The sequence below is a fragment of the Amphiura filiformis genome, chromosome 6 (genome assembly GCF_039555335.1).
Source record: "Amphiura filiformis chromosome 6, Afil_fr2py, whole genome shotgun sequence".
NCBI classification, from domain to species: Eukaryota; Metazoa; Echinodermata; class Ophiuroidea; order Amphilepidida; family Amphiuridae; genus Amphiura; species Amphiura filiformis.
The window spans coordinates 47,381,146-47,406,052 of NC_092633.1; the positions used below are offsets into that span (position 1 = coordinate 47,381,146).

General features: G+C 39.8%; 1 protein-coding gene across 1 annotated transcript in view; it reads right to left on the bottom strand.

The window, feature by feature from the left end:
• The window catches only part of LOC140154266 (apoptosis regulator BAX-like), a 41,675-nt gene extending 23,806 nt beyond the window's left edge, over nt 1–17,869 (bottom strand). The window contains exons 1-3 of the mRNA XM_072176851.1: nt 17,785–17,869; nt 12,905–13,036; nt 10,020–10,230 (exon numbers count right to left, since the gene is read on the bottom strand). Coding sequence (XP_072032952.1) covers nt 10,020–10,230; nt 12,905–12,935 — 242 coding nt within the window. The 5' untranslated portion in view covers nt 12,936–13,036; nt 17,785–17,869. The remainder of the gene's footprint in view (nt 1–10,019; nt 10,231–12,904; nt 13,037–17,784) is intronic.
• Nucleotides 17,870–24,907: the final 7,038 nt, after the last annotated feature.

A 24,907-nucleotide genomic window follows, 5' to 3' on the forward strand; every position in this document is an offset into this window, starting at 1 on the left:
GGTGATCAGCAGATGTGTATCATAGCTGACACCAGGTTTCATTACCATGCGCCCGACGGATCTTGAGATAGTCTGTCCACAAACTCCGCTATCAATTTGCGCTGATTTTCGCATAAATTATGCAAATTAGCTATGTTAATTTGCATATTTTTCCCCGAAAACATACGGTTACGGAGCAAACTTGGATACCCTTCCTCCCACCAAGTAGCGTCGCCGTAAGTCTTACGGTTCCCCAGATACAGCTCCGGACGGACACACATACATACATACATACATAATAAAACAATTTTGGCAAACAGAGGGGAGGCACTAGTAGTTTCACGCCTCACGGCGATCGTCAGACTATTGCGCTGTTGTTGTTATGATCCTTGATTACGGAACCGAAAAAATATACGCAAAGTAGGCCTACGCGGATAGGCCTACGCATAAAGACGCGTGGATATGAAACATACGCAAAGTCGACCCACGCGGATAGGCCTACGCAACAAGCATTTTCCCCGAGGGCACAAGTTGCACAAGATATTTAATCGCAATAATACCAAGGTTAGCTACAGTTGCATGAAAAATATGAGGTCAATAATCAAGTCACACAATAATAAGGTCATCAAAGTAAGGACTCATAAACAAACCGAAACCGCAAGGAAATGCAACTGTAGAATCAAAGCAAATTGTCCCCTCCGTGGAGAATGCTTGACTGAAGCAATAGTGTACAAGGCTACTGTAACATCTGATGTGGAATCTAAAGTATACATAGGACTTTCAGGAGGACCGTTCAAAGATCGATTCCGTAGCCATACGAAGTCCTTCAGACACGAGAAATATGAAAAAGAAACTGAACTTTCAAAACATGTTTGGAACCTTAAAAGAAGTAGGCCTAATTCCAATTATGAAATCATCTGGGAAATAGTTAAACAATCAAACACTATGAGACGAGAATCCGGTCAATGCAATCTTTGTCTAGAAGAAAAACTTTATATTCTAAATATGTCTGAAGAAACCCTCTTAAACAAAAAATCCGAACTTATCTCAAAATGTCGCCACGCAAGAAAAAAGAAGTAGGCGTAATTAAGTTGTTGTTTTGATTTTTGATTTGCGGTGCCATTAAATTTTCGCATAAAATTCACATCTAATCGCGTGAGGCCTATCCGCGTGGGTCGACTTTTGCGTATGTTTCATATCCACGCGTCTTTATGCGTAGGCCTATCCGCGTAGGCCTACTTTACGTATATTTTTTCGGTTCCGTAATCAAGGATCATAACAACAACAGCGCAATAGTCTGACGATCGCCGTGAGGCGTGAAACTACTAGTTACTAAATGCTGAATATTATTTAGCCAAAATTGTTTTATTAAATTAGCTCTACCTTGTTAAAAATTGGTATTGAGCACTGTGAAACGACTATCGGGTGACTATTTATGTTACATACATACATACATACATCCACACATCCACACACACACCCCCACACACGGACAGACAGAAATAGTGATTACTAAGTCCCATCCTGAACAAAGTTCAGGCGAGACAAAAAGCGCCCCATTAATGTGTACCAAAAATCACTAGCCCCACCACTCTCGGCTTGCCAAAATTACTTACTCCCCCCAATTTTACCCTCCCCAGGGCTCATAATTATTGCACAGCCTGTTGCACAAAATCTCAGATTTTGAGCACCTAAAGTCTTGATTTTTGCAGGGTATGTTAGAAAGTCTTGATTTTTGGGCGTACTCGCTCCAGCGAGTATGCACCATTCTATTATCACTTTTGACATTTAATGACGTTTAGTATGAGATGAAACTTTCGTCACAATTTTTGTAGTCTGAATCGTAGTCTGTTGGTTTAGGATCACAACTTATTATAAACCGCAATGGTATGATTTTGGCCTTGAATACGGTACCGTAATACTGTCAGAGTCTGTGAGTTGGTATGTCCGCCCTTATTCTTGGAACTAACAGGTTCCATGGGCCTCAAACTTGGTGGGTAGGTGCGACCATATATCTCTTGTATGACTTGGTCGTTTGCATCTCACCCCACCAGGGAGGGGATCAGTAGGCAAAGTTCAGCACAGTTCAGCACCTTGCATCAAAGCCCCAGGAGATCAGTGAGCAAAGTTCAGTACACTTCAACACATTGGATCAAAACTAATTTCAAGCCACCAGGGGATCAGTGGGCAAAGTTCAGCACCTTGGATCAAAATTAATATCAACCCACCAGGGGTGTTTTGCAGTAGAGGCCTATTGATATGGCTTTTTTAAAAAGGGGGTCATCAGGTATATTTGACTTTAAAAAGGGGGGCACATACATAAAAGTGTAGATGCTACACACAGACTGACAGGAGTACGACCCACAGTCCACATACTCACCCCCACGAAGTCTCAAATAGCACCCTAAACAAGTATTTACACGGTCTGAAAATGCACCCCTAAACAAGTATGACAAGTGCAATTTTATATCCTAAATAAGTATTTTTGCCCCCATTAGAAGCAAGTAAATCAGTCATATTTTGACTCTAAAACCCTTCATGATAACTGGGAAAACACAAATTCAAAAGTTCATAACTTTTAACCTTTATTCCATACTACATTTGTCTCAAATAACCCAAAACACTGTGATTTATTGTACAAGGTATACCCTTTTTCTTAAATTTCCTTGTTTTAGATACCCTATTCACGATACTTAAGTACAGTGCCTGATCATGAAAAAAGACCCTTTTTACTTGAATCTTTGGCCACGCATGATACCCCCTGGTCAATGACCAGTGGCCCCCCTGGGCCTTCACCCATATAAGATAAAATTCCTTTAAAAAAGGAATGGGGCGCCCAATGGGAGCTTTGATGTGATTTGCTGAAATCCGGGGGGGGGGGGGCACTCCCACTTGACGTGTATGTAGGGCTGTTAAGACCCCCTTTTTTACCATCGCTGTTACCCAAAGACCTCGTTACCAGCGCATGCTCTGTCACCCAAAGTGGTTTCAAATAAAAAGGAATAAAGATCAGGGCTGATATTCATAAAACCACGCTAGGCCTAGTTGACAGCTAAAATTGACTTTAGCAAGCTGCTAAGCCTAGCTGATTGCTAATTCTTATTCATAAAACCCAGTTAGAGTTAGCAACATTCTAAAATTTTGCCAAAACTTAGAGTTGATCTGGGGCAGCGCTAAGTCACTAGTTGACAACTAGTCTTAATGATTTTGAACTAAGTTTGACATGATTTATTGTTTTAATTTCATATTAACTGTTGTCAATTATGAAAAATAATGTTCTCAGAATATTCTGTTTCTGAGGTCTTCAGTGTGTTTTACACATAAGAAACTGTCTTAAAACACACAACAAATTTAGGGTGAATGAATAAACATTGAACTAAGCCAGTATTGTTTAACCAAATTTGCACAAGAAAAATGATTATGATATAGCAAGTAATCTTTAGTTAAGCAGATATGTTCAATCGAAGCAATTCTGTTCAATTGTTTGATACGTAAAATATATATTTTGGAGACATGTTACCAATGTTCTCTTTGGTAAAGATGCATGACTTATTTTCAATAACAAATTATATGTCAATTTGATAAAGATAAATCATGCTTGGCTTTTGTCAGGACAACAAGCAAGATATATCATATGCTATTAAATTATCTAATATTATTTACACAGTGTTGCTCATGAAGCTAAATGAGCAGCGTTAAGTGGATGCATGTTGTTTTCTATTTGATGAAGCAATATAGTATGTATAGTATGTTTTTACAACAAACCAAGGACTTAACATGTATATGAACTTTACTTGTTCAGAGTATCTTTTTTAATTTAATTTGCCGTAACAACCTTGTAGGCCTATATAGCTTACAAAATACACATGTAATTTTATTAACGAAATCTCAATGAAGACCATCAGCAATGAGTCATTACATTTTGATCATTTTGACTGTGGTTCAGAGCTCAAGTATAATAGACATGTATTATATAAGCCTATTGTATTAGATGTTACACAACTGTTGAAGGCCATAGCACCCAAAACACCCAAATAAGTTATCAGCTAAATATTTCTAGTTGATAGCTAGTTAGCAAAGTGTTTAGCAAGGTTTTATGAATAAGAAATTAGTTGATTGCTACGTAGCTATCAACTAGTGGATTTAGCATCTTGCTAAGCACTAGTTGGTTGCTAATTTAGCAAGGCTTTATGAATATCGGCCCAGGTTACCATTTCGACTACTATTGTTAGGAAATCATGTTGTGGTGGGTTGTTGGAGCAGAATTATTTTATTTAGAATATAGGTTTGCATATTTAATTCTTCATTGTATTCCAAGTGGACATATGATATAAGTACTGTCGCTTGTAATACCTGGTATGCCTGGTTATTGATTTATCGGAATATCGCCGCAGATATCAGGTTTTAGGAGTATGTTTAAGGGGGTACTCTACCCTGCCCAATTTTGTGCCTATTTTTGCATTTTTCTCAAAAATTATAGCGCATTGGTGACAAGTAAGATATGTATATTATAGGGGCAAGGACTACAACTACTACACTGGAAATTTTATTTCAGCACAGACAACAGTTGTGGAGTTACAGTCAAAAATGAGGGAAAACCAATATTTGATCAATAAATCAATAACTACTTGCCTTGAGTTGATAAATTCTCAGTGCAGTAGTTGTAGCAATTTGAGAAAAATGCCAAAATAGGCACAAAATTGGTCAGGGGTGTAGTACCCCCTTAAGCGACACAAAAGTCACGGTGTATTGGGTGATTTTTATGAACCCGATAATTTTGTATTTCAAACAAAGATGACAAGCCTATACGCCGGGCCTATACGCACAGGATTTCAAGAATTTTTTTAAAGGTAAATGTTTTAAATAACACAACAAATGTCAATTGCAACTACTGCGCTATATTTCCAGTGATAAGAGACCATCCATCCCTGGATCATATTATGCGATCGTAATAATAGCGCCATCTATTGAAAAGCGACAGTGTTTTTATGAAGTCCATTAATTTAGTATTTTAAACAAAGGATAACGTGTGAGACGTACAAGATTTCATCCTGTGCATATTAGTAAACAATAATAAAATCAATTAAGGACGTTGATAAAAGGTTTCATTATCCTAAGCACAGACTGACCTTACACCGGCAAGTTTGAAAACTAAGTTCAAGCCTAGTGGCACATCCCTGGTTCAATGGATATGCGTTCTTAGCTGTTCTTATTAGGGGCTGTACAATAATTATGAGCCAAAAATCACTTTCCCCTCCCCCTCTTGGCCTGCCAAAAATCACTCCACCCCCTCGGCCCACCAAAAATTCTATGCCCCCTCCCTTTCACATGCCTTTCCTAAGCCTTTTTAGAGCGTTTAATTAAAAAATCGCCCCATGAATGAGTGCAAAAAATGCTTGCTGCCCCCCTCCCTCGGGTTCCCAAATATTGATTGCCCCCCTTTCGGCTCACCAAAATTGATTGCCCCCTCCCCAATTTTACCCTCCCACCAGGGCTCATAATTATTGCACCAGCAGCCCCTTACAATATACTAATACAAACCATGTCCAGGACCCACTAAACCATGGACATCGGCTGTTCCTGTGTGTCCCAAATTACAGAGATTTGTTGTGTGTCCTTTGTTTGCCAGTGTTCACAAACAAACACACCCCCACCCCCACACAATGATCACACCTTCCAACCCCACAGACACACACACCTACGTACAATTGCTGTCAAACGTGGACACTGTTTAGGACTACGTTGACGTCCGATTCCATACTCAATCAACATACTGAGGACGTTTTACACCATTTTTTTGTTATCGCTTACATGACGATAGAGGACGTATATCACAAATACGTTATACATGCATTTGTTGTCGTTTGCAGCCTCCAGAAACTGAGGATGATCCCTCATTGTCGAGTGGTCCGCGGTTGGAATGTAGAGTGTGTGTGTGGGGGTGTCCCCTTGATTGAAGGCGACTGCACACACACACACCCCTGTCACACCCCCACACGTATGACACACGTTATACACAAATGCTCCCCCACTTGTAAAGACCTTAAAACAAGGACCTACAACTTTTTTTTTATAAACAAGGACTTTAGACTCCAAGCTGTTGACCCACTTGACTTTTTAATATCGAACCATACCTTTACAAGAGGACATCCTCTGATAAAGCTGATAAAGAAGAGGGAACTGTGAACAACCTCTGTTGCTGAACTTGATGGCTGTCCATGGTTACTCAGCTATTTTGGGGTTCCCTTTTTGCAGATCTTTACCAAAACACTCCCCATGCCCCCAACCCTGAGGGGTACTAAAGTTTGGTTTGGGTAGGGGTGTGCCGTTGAGATTTTGAAAGTAGACCCAATCAATATACCAAATTGTCTTAATTTTTACAACTTTTCCCCCAAATTTTTGGGAAATTTCAAAGTATTTGGCTACAGTGAGGCAAAATAAAGATATTTTCCAAAAAAATTGAGAAAATATTGAAAAAGGGGGCCATTGATATACCAAAAGGCCAAAAATGCTACCCATATTTGTAGCACATCCTCGTATGGTCACTTGTACCAAGTACCTGGTGGCATTTTAAGGGATCCATGACTCCAGGGGTCTACGACCCCTGATTTTGTGCTTGGAGTCCTTCAAATGACAATATTTTGTATGGGAAATGATATCTGAGCCCCTAAATTTGCTATTTTGGACCCCTTATATTTGAAGGCCAGTGCCACCCCTGCAGTGATGGCCCCCAACACACATACACAAATCAGCAAGTTTCTATCAACTAGGCGGTTACCCGTATTTCGCGGTTCTCGGCTGTCATGGTTATTGGCTTTTGCAGATCTCAAAATCAGGGTGTGTCCTTTGGCTGGGATCACTGTCCTCACAGATGAGGTCAATTGCAGCTTTTTGCAATTTGACCTGACTTTCGCTCTCAAATCTGAGCTTCCTTGGCCAAAGTTACACCGACCCACCAAGTTTCATGAGCAATTTGAAATTTTTACCTTTTTGACCTATGACCTCTTCACCGTAGGTCTGACAAAAAGGTCACATTGGAAACTTTTGTTTGTTAGTCCAAGGTCCACCCACCCACCAAGTTTGAGCTCTATAGGGGCAATTTGAAGTTTTTACCTTTCTTGACCTATGACCTCTTAACCGTAGGTCTGATTTAAAAGGTCACCGTGAGAAACTTTTATTTGTTAGTGCAAGGTACACCCACCCACGAAGTTTGAGCTTCATAGGGGCAATTTGAAATTTTTACCTTTTTGACCTATGACCTCTTCACCGTATGTCTAAACGAAAAGGTCACCGTGGAAACTTTTGTTTGTTAGTCCAAGGTCCACCCACCCACCAAGTTTGAGCTCCATAGGGGCAATTTGAAATTGTTACCTTTTTTGACCTATGACCTCTTAACCGTAGGTCTGACTTAAAAAGGTCACCGTGGAAACTTTTATTTGTTTGTCCAAGGTCCACCCACCCACCAAGTTTGAGCTCTATAGGGGCAATTTGAAATGTTTACCTTTCTTGACCTTTGACCTCTTAACCGTAGGTCTGACGAAAAAGGTCACCGTGGAAACTTTTGTTTGAGAGTCCAAGGTCAACACATTGGCATGGCTAGATTTGCCATTTAAAGTGTTTGAAATTAGACTTCAATTGAACTTGACCCCGGCCTTGACCTTTGACCTTAAAAAATATAAAGTCGTTCTTCCTCATACCAAGCTGCACCCACCCACCAAGTTTGAGGAACGTGCGACCCCCAGTCTAAGAGAAAAGAGACGGACAGACAAACAAACAGATGGACAGATGGACAGATCTGGTGAATTATAGTAAGGCTAGGCGGTTGCCCGTATTTGGCGTTTCTCGGCTGTCGCGATTACCTGGCTGATGGTGACTGTACTCACCAAGTTTTATGCCCATAGGACAGTTTTTACTAATTTGACCTCAGATGACCCCTTGTGATCACAAAATGACCTTCCAAAATTTGGCTCTAAATGTTGACTGTACTCACCACGTTTCATGCCCATATGACAGTTTTTAGACCCCTGGTCTCCGAGAAAATAGGCGGAAAACAGTTTTTACTAATTTGACCTCAGATGACCCCTGGGTGACCTTGACCCACTAATCAATACAAACTTGTTCCGTCTTAGGTCAAGATGCACCTACCCACCAAGTTGCATGCCCATATGACAGTTTTTACTAATTTGACCCCTAGATGACCTCTGGTGACCTTGACCCACTAACCAATACAAACTCGGGTCAAGACGCACCCACCCGTCAATTTGAGGAACGTGCGACCCCCAGTCTCTGAGAAAAACAGTTTTTACTAATTTGACCCCTGGATGACCTCGGGTGACCTTGATCCACTAACCAATATAAACTCGTTCTTCCTCATACCAAGCTGCACCCACCCACCAAGTTTGAGGAACGCGCGACCCCCGGTCTCCGAGAAAAGAGGCGGACAGACAAACAGGCACACAAACACACAAACAGACAGATTCTGGTGAATTATAGTAAGACTAGGCGGTTACCCGTATCTCGCGGTTTTCGCTATCATAATTATTGGCTTTCATGAGATCTCAGAATCAGGGTGTGTCCTTTGGCTAGGTCTGACAAAAGGTCACCATGAAAACTTTTGTTTGTTAGTCCAAGGTCCACTCACCCACCAAGTTTGAGCTCCATAGAGGCAATTTGAAATTTCTACCTTTTTGACCTATGACCTCTTAACCGTAGGGTCTGATTTAAAAGGTCACCGTGGAAACTTCTGTTTGTTAGTCCAAGATCCACCCACCCACCAATTTAGAGCTCCATAGGGGCAATTTGAAATGTCTACCTTTTTTTGACCTATGACCTCTTAACCGTAGGTCTGACGAAAAAGGTCACCGTGGAAACTTTTGTTTGTTAGTCCAAGGTCAACACACCCACCAAGTTTGAGCTCCATAGAGACAATTTGAAATTTCTACCTTTTTTGACCTATGACCTCTTAACCGTAGGTTTGACAAAAAGGTCACCGTGGAAACTTTTGTTTGTTAGTCCAAGATCCACCCACCCACCAAGTTTGAGCTCCATAGGGGCAATGTGAAATTTCTACCTTTTTTGACCTATGACCTCTTAACCGTAGGTCTGACTTAAAAGGTCACCGTGGAAACTTTTGTTTGTTAGTCCAAGGTCAACACACCCACCAAGTTTGAGCTCCATAGGGGCAATTTGAAATTAGACTTCAATTGGACTTGACCCCGGCCTTGACCTTTGACCTTAAAAAATATGAACTCGTTCTTCCTCATACCAAGCTGCACCCACCCACCAAGTTTGAGGAACGCGCGACCCCCGGTCTCCGAGAAAAGAGGCGGACAGACAGACAAACAAATGTACAGATTCTGGTGAATTATAGTAGGACTAGGCGGTTACCCGATTTGGCGGTTCTCGGCTGTCGCGACATTACCTGGCTGATGGTGACTGTACTCACCAACTTTTATGCCCATAGGACAGTTTTTACTAATTTGACCTCAGATGACCCCTTGTGACCTCGAAATGATCTTCCAAAATTTGGCTATAAATGTTGACTGTACCCACCACGTTTCATGCCCATACGACAGTTTTTAGTAATTTGACCTTGGATGACCTCAAAATGACCGTCCAAAAATTTGACTCTAAAAGTTGACTGTACCCACCAACTTTCATGCCCATATGACATTTTTTTACTAATTTGACCTCAGATGACTCCTGGATGACCCCGGATGACCCCAAAATGACCGTCCAAAAATTTGACTCTAAAAGTTGACTGTACCCACCAAGTTTCATGCCCATACGATAGTTTTTACTAATTTGACCTGAGATGACCCCTGGATGACCTTGGCCCACTAACTGAAACAAACTTGTTCTGTCTGAGGTCCAGATGCACCCATCCACCAAGTTTGAGGAACAACTCGTTCTTCCTCATACCAAGCTGCACCCACCCACCAAGTTTGAGGAACGCGCGACCCCCGGTCTCCGAGAAAAGAGGCGGACAGACAAACAGACACACAAACACACAGAGTCTGGTGAATTATAGTAAGATTTACCTTTGTAACGTTTCATCTTCTTGAACTTTATCTCCGATTTCCCTTAGTCGCATCCCAACATCATGGACTATTTGCTGCTCATCGGGATCAGAAGATGGCTCCGTTTCCAATTCTTCCAAGTTTGGAGCATTGATATTCTTCTGTTCCAATCCTTTAGTGATATAGTCTTTGAGAACCTGTAGGCATATTCTGCCTATTGTGCCACCCGTATCTATGAAATAAACAAATTAGTGTCTATCAAATTTTTTGGATTGATTGGTAGCATTAGATGAACAACACATACTACATAACTTGTCTGATTCTACACCTAATTTCAACCACTTTTTTATATGGTCGATGAGATCATCCAGTGGCGTACCGTGGCCGCCCCAACCCCGGGGGGCTGAAGAAGAAACAATTTTGCCGCCCCTTCCTTAACAGCCCAAAAAGGTTGACCCAATTTTTTTCATGGTCGATTGAAAAGTGAAGAGCAAAAAAAAAAAAGAAAAGAATTTTAGGCGCTAGCGCCCTAAAAGCAACCTTTTTTCAAAATTTTGTATGCTTTTGCAATTTTGTGCGCCTTTTTCTTTGCTAATTCGCTTTTGCTGCCCTTCGATTTTGCCGCCCCTGTTTTTGCCGCCCTTCTTCTTCCGCCGCCCTTCGCTTTTTTGCCGCCCTACTTTGACCCGGGGCTGGCGCTCAAAATACCTGCATGTCATCGGTTGACCTTTGCTAATATTAAAGTGAATAGATTTTCTGCTACAGGACTGGAACGACCTCTCTACAATTATCCTGAACATAACTAGCCTCAAAGCAGCTTTTTCAGATCACATCATGAAGTAACCAATTCCTTTTATTTTTTATGTGTTTTGTTTATCCAAATCCATCATTCCTATCTCAATTAGATATTGCTTTTAGCAATGTTATTGAGTATTTTGTAGATGTACATACATGTATAGACACCAGGAAAGAAGACTGCCCAAGGGGAGGGGTCTCATAACCCTAACCCTACCCATGGTTTTTTTGCTATCGGAAGGGAAAAAAGGAACAAAAAAGGAGAGAAGGGGAAGAAAGAAGTCACTTGTTACCCCCGGGATTCGAACCCGGGACCCCTCGCATACCACGCACACGATTGCCGACATGTAGCTACCAAGCTTTGCTGCAGCAATTCCCTGGGTATATATGACTTACACTGATTGCGCCATCAGGTCACGTGGAATGCATGCATGCAGAGTGGTTTTTTATAGTGAGCTTTAGTGAGACTCAGTTGGGTTAGGGTTAATGAGAATTTTCTGGGTACCCAAGCTAGATCCAGGGTTCCAGGAGGTTCATTTGCATACTAAAGTGCAGTGGCAGCACCAGGAATTTTTTTCAGGGGAGGACAAAGTGAATTTCAGGGGGGGGCAAAATTACATAAAAAGTGATCATTTTAAGTAATTTTAGGTTTTTACTGGGGGCAACAGGGGCAAGAGTTCTGACTGGGAGGCATTTGCACTCCCCCCTGGCACCGCCACTGCTGAAGTGGTACCCATGCTTGTCACAGCATCTCAAAATTCAACCCTAAATGGCAAATTTCACCCCTTATTGGCGTTTACAAGAAATTAGACATTTTACCCCTAAACGGCGTAAGACTACTAAATAAACAGAAGTTTACAGAACCATAGGCCAACATGTTAATTTTCTTTGTTTTAGTTTTTGTGCTCCTGAGTAGGTCAACCATCTCCAAACAATCTCTGCAAATAAGTGACCCGAAGATGGGTTGAAATGACAACCCTAAACATCGTAGATTACCCTTAAAAGGTACCCTTTTCCCTAAATATGGCGTCTACACCAGCAGGTCATAATTCAACCCTTTTTTGACGTTTTTTGTGACGAGCATACATACCAAATAATATCACAAGTGAACCACCGGGCCCCTACCGGGACTACTAAAAATATAGCCCTAGCGGGACCAGATTTCTATGAAAATACACCCCTTGCGGAACTAGATTTTTAAATCATACCCTAATGAAACTAGTTTTCGGCGCAAGTTTCAAAGAAAGGCACCCCTATAAGATCAATGCACAAAACATGACAATTACGGTAAACATTCGCCTAATGGCGCCCCTGGGCTCCTTTGCCTTGGGATAAATTTCATGTACAAATAGAGAGCTCCCTCCTCTAAAAATCCCAACAAGAATTAAGGTACGTGCCCTTATTTGTTAGTGCTTTATTTTATGGGAGGGCACTTTTAGTTTGTGTCTAAAATTCCAGTTATGTCTACAGAGCCCATAGCGCCATTAGGCGAATGTTTACGGTATTGTACTAGAAATAACTTTAATTGAAAATCATTAAGTTCTTTTTTTTATCAGAAATTTCAAAAAAATTCCTCATTCTAGACCATAAAGGTTTGCAAATTGTGTTCCCAACAATTTGGCATAAGTAGTGGGAGAGGATTTTTCATCGCAAGATGAATGCCCGGTGCGTGAATGGCACTCACTGTTTACCGTCATGTTACATTGTAGTGATGTCTCATAACCTGTTACAGAGTCTGCTCTTTTCGAGTAATTGTCTCATGCATAGAAATCGTGATTCAGTTCAGCAGTGCTATGACAGTGTACGACAGTGTAATAATTAGCCTTCACGATATGGCGAATAAGATAAGAAGTAGCCGAACTATAGCAACTATCAACAGCTGTGATTGGTCGATTTGTTGTGAGTTAATGAAATTATTTCTCCTTGGAGTACAAATTTTCCATTAAAAGTCATAAATATTATTAAATTGATCAATTTTGCCCCCCCTGAAATTCACTTGCCCCCCCCAATGCCCCCTCCAAAATTTCCTGGTGCTGCCACTGGCCCTTGCCCCTCCCCTCCCCCCCATCACCACCACCGGTTGCCCCAGATAACAATTATGTACTACTTACCAGTGGGTCTGTCTCCTCCAGCATCCGCCATTTTGTACTCCCAATATTTATGATAAAAATGTACGAAAAAATTCTTTGATATTTGTTCCTATATATTGCACTAGTTATGAAAATATCAATCAGTATTCAGTTCTGAAATTATAAAAATAGAATAAATATCAATTGACAGTTCTTCTGGTGCAAATTACCTGTAAAATATTACATACCGGTACACGTTTTGTGCAACGGTATAGCCAGGGGGCAGGAGGTACAGGAAAATTCTTGCTATGCCACTGCTTTTGTGTGGTGAAAGTGAACATCACTGGTCAACAGCTGTATAATTATTTTAACAAATTAACCATAAATAAAGGTTATTTGAAAAAATAGAGTAAAATAATTTAAAATTGCTTTCTTAATTTTTCTATAAGGTTGTACACCTAGTCTTTACAGGATTTTAATCTTGCAGTGGCGGCAAGCTAGGATTTCGGGGGCAAATTCGACCAGTCTTGTGCAAAATTGCTGCAAAAAGTGGAAAGTTGCATAATTTTGGGTTTTAACGAAAAGGGGGAACAATGAAAATACCCCTCCCCATCCATAGTGCTGCCACTGTTTGCCCTGGCTGCTTGCTTGATTTTCTAAAATGCAAGATTTTTTAATGGCCATTGGGCTACATGTATGGGAAAACACAACCTGACAGTCACACATTTGTTTCATTAGGCTAATGAAAGTCGATTCAAAGTTTCCCGTTACCCTACTCCGCTCAAAACAAATTGCTGGCCAAATATTTCATTATTTTGAATAAATGTTGATTTCTAACAAACTTTTTAATAAACAAATAAATAATTGTGTTTTTAAATATGTCATAAATCTCTTTCTGTTGATTTTCAGGGATTTTCTTTGCAGTAGGAGCATGGTATATGGCTAATAATGAATTAATAATGAATACCTACTCAATTATCTGTCCCGCACTATTTGATCTGCTCTGATCTCATCCCGTAAAAAATATTGTGAAACTTTTGATAATAGTTGTACAATCACCTTCATGTGGTTGTAAACTACATCTGTAAACTACAAACTGTGATTTATCACATGTATACATCGGCAGCTATTGGTTTATGCCTGTAACAGTTGCAATAATGAAATAGTATAAAATAATGAATAATGAATAATGAAATGGTCACCTACACAGTCATGAAATATTATGTAACGGGAAACTGGGACTTGACTTTCATTAGCCTTATACACAATCATTGTCTGCATCATATACTGCCATATCTCAAAAGGCTGCCTTGTGTGATTTGTTTTACTATTGACTATAATCTAATAGTGATAAGATACACTGTAAAATTATCTTTATAATATCAATTTTGGGGTATTAAATCATAAATTTATTACAATCTTGTGTCCATTCATAAAAGAAAGAAGCATGCCGAGATAAAAATAAGAATAGAATACAACAATGCTAATGCAAATCACTCACGGCAGCCTTTTGAGATATGACAGTATGTGATGCAAACAATGATATGACACATCACAGACACATTTTGTGTAAATAATATTTTTCTGTAAGTTCCTTCCTTAAATGATAGAATAAATCATCTACAATACTACATGTATGTATTGTACAACTACATGTAATGCTGATGTATATGAGCATGCAGTCCATACCGTGGAAACATGGCATGTTGCCTCAGGGGATCGACACTAACACTAAAAATAGCGCAAACAGTGCGAGCGTACACAAAAGAAACTTCGCGCGTAAGATAAGCGATGTCACCAGGTCTGTACGCTGTACCGGCGTCAGCTGAATTCCAGTACGCTTAGAGGGTACAGGCATGGAAAATTCCAATCTGTGTATAATCTAAGATGCAGTCACTCCCACATCGAAACTTGGTGTTCCAACCACTGCAGTTTCATTTCCATGAATGTCACCCAAACCGCTGATACATGTACATGTAGCTAAATAATGATTGACCAGTTTTTTAAACATCCCATACTGAGTGGCATGTCCGGGGGTCAGGGGCAGCTTTGAAGTCCCCCGCATAACTCTGAAAGTAAAAGCACCTCTGAGCCAACCGTTGTTAAACCGTGATGAATCCACACTTTTACTGTAGCGTATACGTAACGCGAAGCGAGACTACGCATTACGCGGGGAGCGCGTAAAATTCGTCATGTCTGGAACTTTTGTGCGTGCAATGCGTGTGCAAGTTTGCAAGTTGAATCTGAGAGCTGTTGAATTCAGTATTTTTCAGGTAGCGGCTAAACATTGCCGTTTTATTCTGTAGGCCCTAGTTTTATTGCTGATATCAACAGAAAAATCATCGAAATTTTGTAAAGATGAGTGGCAATGATTAAGTGATATTCCTCGTGAAATAATCGGGAATTATACGATCTTTAGCTTCTTTTCGTTGTTGAAAGGAATTCGGCGCGTCTGCGTGGTTTACTTCACGCGGGCAGCTTTTGCGAAGTAAACCACACAGACAACGCGGCCGCATCGTTGTTAAACGGTGATGAACAACGGTGAAACATGATTGAATCCCTAAATATGGCTTTAAGGGGTACTACACCCTCGATAAATTTGTGTCTATTTTTGCATTTTTCTCAAAAACTAATAACACAGTGGTAACAAAAGTTATGTATATTATAGGGCAAGGAATCAATTACTACACTGGAATTTCAGTGACCCAAGCCAAGCGGTTTGTTATTTATGATAAGAAATAAGGTACCGCTAGGATGTACCTCGTTTCCTATCATATATACTGAACCGCTTGTCTTGAGTCACTGAAATTTCAGTGTAGTACTGTATAAGTGGTAATTTTCGCGAGGGTTTTATTTTCGCGAATGAAGATCCGACCGCGAAATTAACAACTCGTGAAAATGTTTTCCTAAGTATGACGTAATGCGATCTGATGAAGAAAGCGATACATCGTTTAGAAATCTGATACCAGCACTGGTATGCTCATTAGCATACCACCGGAAGAACAGTGGTCAACACGTGCAAGGTTAATCATTTCTCTTTAGACTTTAATTCAGTTAACAATTCAATTTACAATTCAATTCTTGTGCTTAAAATCATCTTTATTGGGATTTCATCATGTCGCGATCGCTGTATCATTATTTCCAACCTGTGAAAAAGCCAACACTGCCGGACCCTACAGATCAACGTCATGGCCTAAATCCTGCATCCGTAAGGGCAGCAAATGAGCTTGTAGAAGGTGCTCTAGATCCACGTGCTACTGATAATGGCCCCAGTACATCCACCGCACCATCTTCAAGTCGTAAACGCTGCAGAACCTATGAATTTTACTCACCGGAACTCCGAGCTAAGATGGGGAAATATGCTGCCGAGTGTGGTTTTGCGGCTGCTTGTAGAAAGTTTTCGAAGGAACTTGAAAAACCAGTGAATGAAAGCACAATTCGAGGGATGAAGAGTGCCTACTTGAAAAGAAAAAGCAGCGATCCAAATGCAGATGTTGATGAGCTACCAAAGGCAGCACGTGGACGCCCACTTGTACTTGGCAAATATGGGATAATATCCACCAAAATTGTGTTAGCAGGTGCGAGCGGTCTTCTCAAAAACAAAAAAACGCCGGTACTGGTAGAGCATGGAGGGGAAACCCAGCTTGACAAATCATGGGCCCACTCCATTTTGGATCGAATGGGGTATTCAAAGCGTAAGGGGACGAAAGGCGTCAAGAACAGGCCAAATGATTTACAGGAGCTACTAATTGGATTCCTTGCCCCAATAATATACATAACTTTTGTTACCAGTGTGTTATTATTTTTGGAGAAAAATGCAAAAATAGTCACAAATTTACCACAGGGGTGTAGTACCCCCTTAACATGTTTAAAGTGGATATTGTAATTATACCACTGTCACACATTTTAGACATTATAAAAAGTAACATTTATGATGACAATGATTCTGCATATAAATATTTAAATCACTAACTTTTTCCAGAAAACAGGCTTTTTCCGCACAGAGGTTAAGAACTTTCATGTACTCCAAGAGTCAGAATCTCCTGTTATTGCGGTATTAATTTAGCACATTATTGGCTATGCAAAATGACTGGTTTACAGGTAGGCCCTATCTTTCTTTGAAGGCACTGCCACATAGACTACCAACACATTAGAGAGCCTACATGTACCACTACTCTCTTGATAAAATCTACCATGAAATGTTTTCATTTCATTATAATACTAACAAAAACCCTAATTCTAATAATAGCTCTGGGATTTTTCATGATGGAGCAATACATTGAACATTCTGGAAAACTGGGGATTTCCAAGATGGCCGATGGCCCCCCCTTTTATTTTTGAATACATTTGTAGCTCTGACAGACTCGTGGCTCTGACACTTTTAAAAAAGCAATAATGTGTGATTTGCATAAAGAATAGATTCCTATTTAAATATGTTCGTTTTCACTGATCACATTTATATCCCCTTTTAATTTCGAGCCAAATAAATGAGGTATAACAAAGAAAATTGCGATTTCATTCTAGCGCCTACAATGCGTGTACTACGCTCGCCAATCGTAACATGTAATACTACACGGAGCATCTCGCTCGACGTGTGTACACATAAGCTGACATCCACGGGAGATGTTAGCAAGCAGTCGATCGATGAACTCAGAATAAAACCGGGTCGACCCGGTTTTAATATAAAAAGTTAAATTTTACTGTTATTAAAGCACTTCAGGCTTAGTCTTTGTTTTACGTGGTATTTTAGTACACCACTGGCACTGGGCATTATAATTATGCAAAAAGTAGAAATCCGAAATACGCTACAATAAAAGTGTGGATTCATCATGGATTAACAACGGTTGGCTCCTGTACAAAGCAAAGGTATAGGAGGAGTTGTTGAATCCAATTCAAATCAATTTCTAAATTTATAAGCTTACCTAAATTAAACACGGTATCCAATAATAAAACTATTGCACAGCATCAGCAAAGGACGGGTTAAAATCTCCATGAATAGGTCATGTCCAGACACATCAAAGAGTGAAAAAACGCATGAATGATGACGATGTAAACAATGTCAATGTCACGTTCAGGGAATTCCCCTTTCGTCAATATAGATTCTTGCGGTTTTATAAATCGATGACTTCATCATCAGCGGTGTTTCCATATAATAGCAATGGCAAAATAACAAAAGTCAAAACATTCGAAAACAGTGTTCAAAAATGAATTTCAATAGCATGTTTTATACAAACTATTAGTAATAAACCACAATATGAATTTAAATAGCATAAATTACAAGCACTATTTAGAGGTTTTTTTAGGATTTTTTCTATTAAAAACACAAAATTATACAGAGGGCGGTATAAAACAAGAAATGTCTTTAAAAAAGACAATGCCTCCAAGATACCAGTGGGCACCTTTTGTTATTAGTTAAGGAGACACTTATAATGCTAGCTTTAAGGTAACGCTATTGGATATAGATTTTGTCTGATTGAAATATGTGAGTCCATTCTCTCCTGATTACAAGACTGAAAATTTTATTTTAATCGGATATTCGGTTACCAAAATATATGGCCTGTCAAAATGGCGCGAAACCAAGAAGTTGGCAACAAATTTCTTTTATTTTTGTTATGCAATGATGTCAGGTAGGCCTTATTTTCTAATTATATATGCAAGAATTGTACAAAGTTGAATGTTCAGATCGGCTACAAAATAAGATATAAAACCCATGAATGCCTTTTTCCATGCAAATTTCCATTTGCATAATTAATTAGGGCCCTAATCAACTTTTCTAATAAGTGGCCCAAATTAATTATGCAAATTGAAATTTGCCAAAACGCAACCGTAATTCTGTAGTAGGTCTACAGTGTGTGTTCTACCCATGTATCATGCCTCAGTAGGCCTTAGTAGGGGAAGGTGGGGCATAACGGAACACCTAACTTTGAGGATGCTCTGTGACGTCACCATAAGTAATATGACTGTAAAAATTATATATTCAGTTGAAGTTTGTATTTACCTTTAATATACCATTAACCAATATAACTTGAATCTTACAATTTTTTATAAAAATGAAGAAATATTTTCAACAACAAAAAATCCGTTTTGCCCCACTATCGGGGCAAAACGGAACCCCCTATGGGGCAAAACGGCACCCTGGGTGCAAACTTATACTAGTTGTTCCATCGGTAGGCCCTAGTCCTAGTTATATGTAGGCCTATATTCAGTTACAATATTAAGTGGGCCTACCATCTCTGTGGAGTGAGTGGTTAACTTCTTATAGGCCTAGTAGGCCTATAATATGTATGACCAATATTTGATTAGAAAGAAATATTCAGTAGGCCTACCATCTCTGTGGAGTAAGTGGTTAACTCTTTATCATTAATTCTATCTGTAGGTCTAGTTATATGTCTATGTTTCAGCGAAGTGTTTACCATGTTCCAGTAGGCCCCTAGGTAACGCCTACATTTCCTTGAGTGAAGACAAGTTATGTCCAATTGGGGCAAAACGGAACCCATCTGTGGGACAAAACGCCCGGGGCAAAACGGAACCCTGTTCCGTTATGCCCCGCACCTAAAGGGTTCCGTTTTGCCCCATACCCGATTTTTTAGAAATTGGTTGCATGCATAATACATCGTAGCATATAGGCCATGCACTTAATACAGCTCATGGCTAGTACCTTCGTGTTTACAATATACACAATTATTTGGGAATCCGATATTAATGAAGTAAAATTTCAGCGCATTAAACATCTACGTATCTTACACCAGACGGGTAGTAATTTTTTGACTCGATCTTGCTCGAATGTCAGTGGATTGTTTCAGATAAAATTTTTGTTGTAAATCTTCGTAGCCATACTTGTGTTCCTCAATATAATTTGCATAGACGGCAGTATTGCCAAGGCCTATTTTTCCAGGTGGTTCCGTTTTGCCCCGGGGGTCCGTTATGCCCCACCTTCCCCTACTATTACCTGTAGAAAGGAGGGAACTACGACAATACTACTACTACTATAGCTGTTTTAATTGTATCTGAAATCTTTACTTTGCATAATTCATACATGTAATTAGAAAATCATCTGGCAACTGGACTTGTCAAAAATATAGAAAATAAAAAAGAAAGTTGTTGCCAATTTTTGTTTTGGGTTCGCACCATTTTGACAGGCCATATCTCAAGAACCGAATGTAATCTACAGGGCATAAGCTTTAACATATTATTTAAATAGAAAGAAAATCTAAATTTGTGCATTAGCCAATAGGGCCACGGTCACCTAAAGCCATCTTGCAATCTTGCAGATAATTCTGATGTATGAAATAAGACCTTCAAACCAAACTTTCAGATATGAAGAGTTCCAGATGCAGGCAGCCGTTTCTGTTTTTTAAATGCATATATGCCTAAGTTGTATCAAAAGTCATTTCTCGTGGATTTCTTGACTGAAAATTACGATTGTAACGTTTCAGAGTAACAAATTTTCGTATCAGATTTTTTTTTATGCTTGTTTATTATATTTTGTATTCAGGACTAAAATAATATTAATATTATTATATTTAGGGGGTCTTTTTATAGGCCATTACTCTTTTGTATGTGTAATTGAATAAAAAATCAAAAACATTATTGTTTTGTTTTGTTTCCTTCATTTGTGCTTTGCCTTGCATCGAAAATTACGATTGTAACGTTTCAGAGTAACACATTTTCGTATCAGATTTTTTTTATGCTTGTTTATTATATTTTGTATTCAGGACTAAAATAATATTAATATTATTATATTTAGGGGGGTCTTTTTATAGGCCATTACTCTTTTGTATGTGTAATTGAATAAAAATCAAAAACATTGTTTTGTTTTGTTTCCTTCATTTGTGCTTTGTCTTGCATCGAAAGGGCCAATATCAACACCTTGTTTGTAAGAAGTATTGTGTGGGGAAAGATGATTCTTGCATTTTATTTTTATTTTTATCTTAACAAACAAAAAGCAAATTTCTCAGTCAAAGTCTTGAACCGGTCATGGGTATGCATGCAAAAATATTGCAACAGTACTCAGTAGAACATAAGACACAACCACGCATGGGAATTGGGGAAGCAAATACTTTAAAACGAATTATTCCGAATTATATCAACGCAATAAAATTGCAATACTTTAGTACATGTATTTGAACAGCAATGCCCGGGCAGCAATGAAGCCGGCCATAGGCGCGGCTAGGCGTATCATACCATACATTGCAGTTCAAATGCATCGGATCATGATTGTGGCCTAGTCGAGCCTAGCATGCATGCCAGTCGGTCTGCTGACTCGCCGCGGCACAAAAATACCTCCAATTTTGCACAAAACAATCCATGATGTCAAATTATCACATCCAAAGTGTCGCCATGAACGTCAGCTTCAACTTCTCCAGCCAAAGTTTTTGCATTAATAATCAGGTTTCATGTAATCATGAAATTAAACCTTGTTTGATGTGTATTCCCATTGCCACAGCATAACGGTTTTCCAACTTGTCTTCAACGATAAAGCTGCTGATCACACCGAGCATTGAGGTGGTGTGGCTGCTGATGAGCGCTGAGGCTACAACCTATAATTAAAGACCGAATTAAAAAAAGACTAGTTTGCGTCTGACGTCATGACAAAGGCGCGCCGTGATTGGTTGCTGACCTGCGCAGTATGGCATTTTTGGTCTGGTTTACAGGACGGCATACGCAAGCTAGTCTTTTTAATTCGGTCTTCAATTATACAACATATGAGTTTGAAAATATTCTAATGCATAATTCATTAACTTGATAGACCCACGCCATTGGCGCCACGTGCTATGTGTTTCTAGAATCCCTATAGAATAAGATTCATTTTAATGCTAATTTATTGCACATGCTGAGGAAGCGTGATTACCTTTTTGAACATTCGGAAATGGCGATAGGCGAATTTATGTATGGCGCAGAGAGGTGGGGGATATATATTGGGCTCTCAATATTGGGCGGAAATTAGAGTACTTGTCAGAATATAAATTTGTATAATCGGCCTACATGCCGCGCAATGTGCGGCATTTTAGGTGTCAATTTCAAAGCAAACTACCTCCTGCGGAGGCAGAAAAAACCTGGCACCAGGGACAGGTGACTTTGCTGAAGTTCTGAAACCACTGCCTGAAACATCATTAGCAATCTGGCAGAACAAATTGTTGTCAAATTTTAATTTTGTTATTCTTTACACAAAAAGTTGAAATAATATAAGTAATACCCACCAAGAAGGGTTTCTTCCCATTTTTAAAGCTGAATATTAATAACAGTGCAGGGGCGGATCATGAAATAGTGGACTTTTCAGTGACTCCATTCCCAAACCTTATTTTATTTGCTCTTGCAAAATGGGCACAGATTTTGACTGAAAAAACATAAAATGCCTGTTTTTCACCAGTAGCACTTGCAAAGTGGGCCATGGGGCTTTTTGGCCTTAAGCGAACAGTGGCGTAGGTTTCTTTTGACATTGGGGGTTGGGGTTGGAAATGATTCTTGAAGTATTTGAATCCAGCACCTTTTGGCGACCAAATAAGTCTATGGTACAAATGCGCGCGAAGCGTGCGAAAAATCATTGCCATGTTCAAAGACAAAATTTCAGAATTGGCAAGCAAAAAAACAGTTTTTTACACTTTTTTGGACAAAAAAGTCAACATTTTCCAAAAAGTCCACTTTTCACAAAATCGCCCCCCCCTGGAAAAAAGTCCACAAGTTTTCAAAATCAGCACCCCCCCCCCAATGAAATCCTGGGTACGGGCCTGGATAGCACTGAGCTAGCCCCTGTCCGGGGCCCCTGTTTTTGTTACCCAGGCTAATGACTAGTAGGCCTATTCCCCTTGATATAAGGGGTTCATCAATTTACCCCAGTGTACCCAAATATGTAAGAAATTTGGGGTCATTACCGTCATTGGGTGAGAGCATGATTTTTAACATTCGGTGAGAGGGGTCACTACGGGGGTCACTGGTTGAGAGACAGACCAGTTGGCCCTAAATTAAGAGCTAGTATAGGGATCCTGGGTGAGAACATGACCTGGGATCTTTGAGTGAGAGCCAAAACAGTCCTGCAGAAGCCTCAACCATTGAATTTCTATAGTTCTAAGGGAGTGATCGTTATTTACCACAGGGGGGGAATGGGCGTTTTGAGGGGGGAATCCGAAAAAAAATTTGGGTCTTGAGGGGGGGAACACGAAATTTTTCGTTGAACCAAGAGGGGGGAATGTTAAGTTTTAAATGGAGAAATTCGGGAAAACAAGGGGGAATCCGAAAATTTTGAGCGGACGCGAGGGGGGAACGCGAAATTTGTTGTCGATATTTTTTCCAAAACGCCCATTACCCCCCCTGCTGTAAATAACGATCAGTCCCTAAATGTTTTTAATGGCTTTGTTGTTTCAAAATAAGGGAGTGTTCATAAATACTTTGGTGGGGGTGGAAAAGTTGGAACCTTTTTTGATCCCCCTAAAACGGGTGGATTTTTCTTTATCCCCTTTTTTATGGTCTAAATTTTATTTGATCTCCCCTTCATGTCCTAAAAAAGAAACAAAAAATATGTCATTAACTCATTTAAATTACCGTTTGGAGTTATTGCTCATTGGTAGTGTTACACCCAAACTGTAAAGTGTACGTTGGGTTGATTTGAAGCTTGTCAAAAAAATTGGAACGGGCATGCCTTCTCCTACATTTTACCATCAATTGATCCCCTTATTAAGAACTGAAGTTTTTTTGATCCCCTTTTTAGGACCCAAATTTTTTTGATACCCCCATATTTTCTACCCCCGCCCACCAAAGTATTTACAAGTGCTCCCTAAGTAACAATATCAGTGATAAATGAAAGTTGCTGCTGTCCAATTAAAAAAAAAAAGACCTTGGGTGACAGATCAATTGGAAACATAAGAGGTCTTTGGGTGACGGAGCATGTGTTCGGAAAAAAATATGGGGTCTGTGGGTGTCAGCGATGCTGAAAAGGAGGGGTTTAGCAGCCCTACATACCTGTCACCTCAAAGTGGGAGTGGCCCCTGGGTGATACATGCATGCAGGAGAGCTGGAGAAGGGTGAATTTGAGGGGTAGCTTTGATGGAGGTGGGGCAGGGGGGTAAATTGGAGGAAAGGTTTTTGAGTCTACACAAGTTCAATATGATAGAAAAGTACCTTTTTTTTTTAATTGGTTGTTTTTTAAACCCCAATATGCTTCAAGTGATTATAGTTACTTGCCTGGCCACTAGACAAAATAACTTTCTCTTGGACTAAGTTTATCGAGTCCCCCTAAGCCAATAATAAACAATTATTTACTAAAATCATCACAATTTGTAACATTGTTTGTCCTATATACTTTTTTTCAATGTGGCAGTTTTTCCTCAGATGCCATATACTAAGGCGTGTATACAAAACACTAAGCCAAAATTTAATCAAACAAGAAGTTGGTATATAAACAGTTAATTAACGCCCTCTCCCCCCCCCCCCAAAAGGAATTTTGAAAAAATTGTCCCATCCTTCCTTTCCTCTCTCTCCATCCTTTTTCCTATTTTTTCCTTGCACTAGGGGGCAGGGCCCAAATAGGCAATTTTTGCCAGGGGGGAAATTTCCCCCCTGCCCCCTGGCAGCTACGCCACTGCGACATAGGACCAAAGAAGATTTTCACAGCATCCCAGAATATGTCATGGGCTGTACACACCACTTATTTGGAATTGACCGTTTTCAGCCAGAACAATCTATTATACACACATGGATCAGGCCCAGGGGGTCACTCGAGTTTCGCAATGTACGCATGCATGACCCTAAACAGGAATTTACATGGTTTCGCTAACAAATTTGATCCCGAAAACAGGACTGTACTTAAAAGATACCCCTAAGCAGGATTTTATTTGAAAGATACCACCCTTACAGATTTCCTACATGCTTTAATCATTTTTGAATATTTATGTTAGGGTGATGTTCCTGATGCAATACGTGCCAGGGAAACACACTTTGTAAAATAGTGGGATCATTAAAATGATGCACCAATCAGAAGTTTTAAAAACAACCCTTTTTCTTGAAAACAGGATTCAGGTCCACTTCCATTCTGTGAAAAGTTTCTGGTCA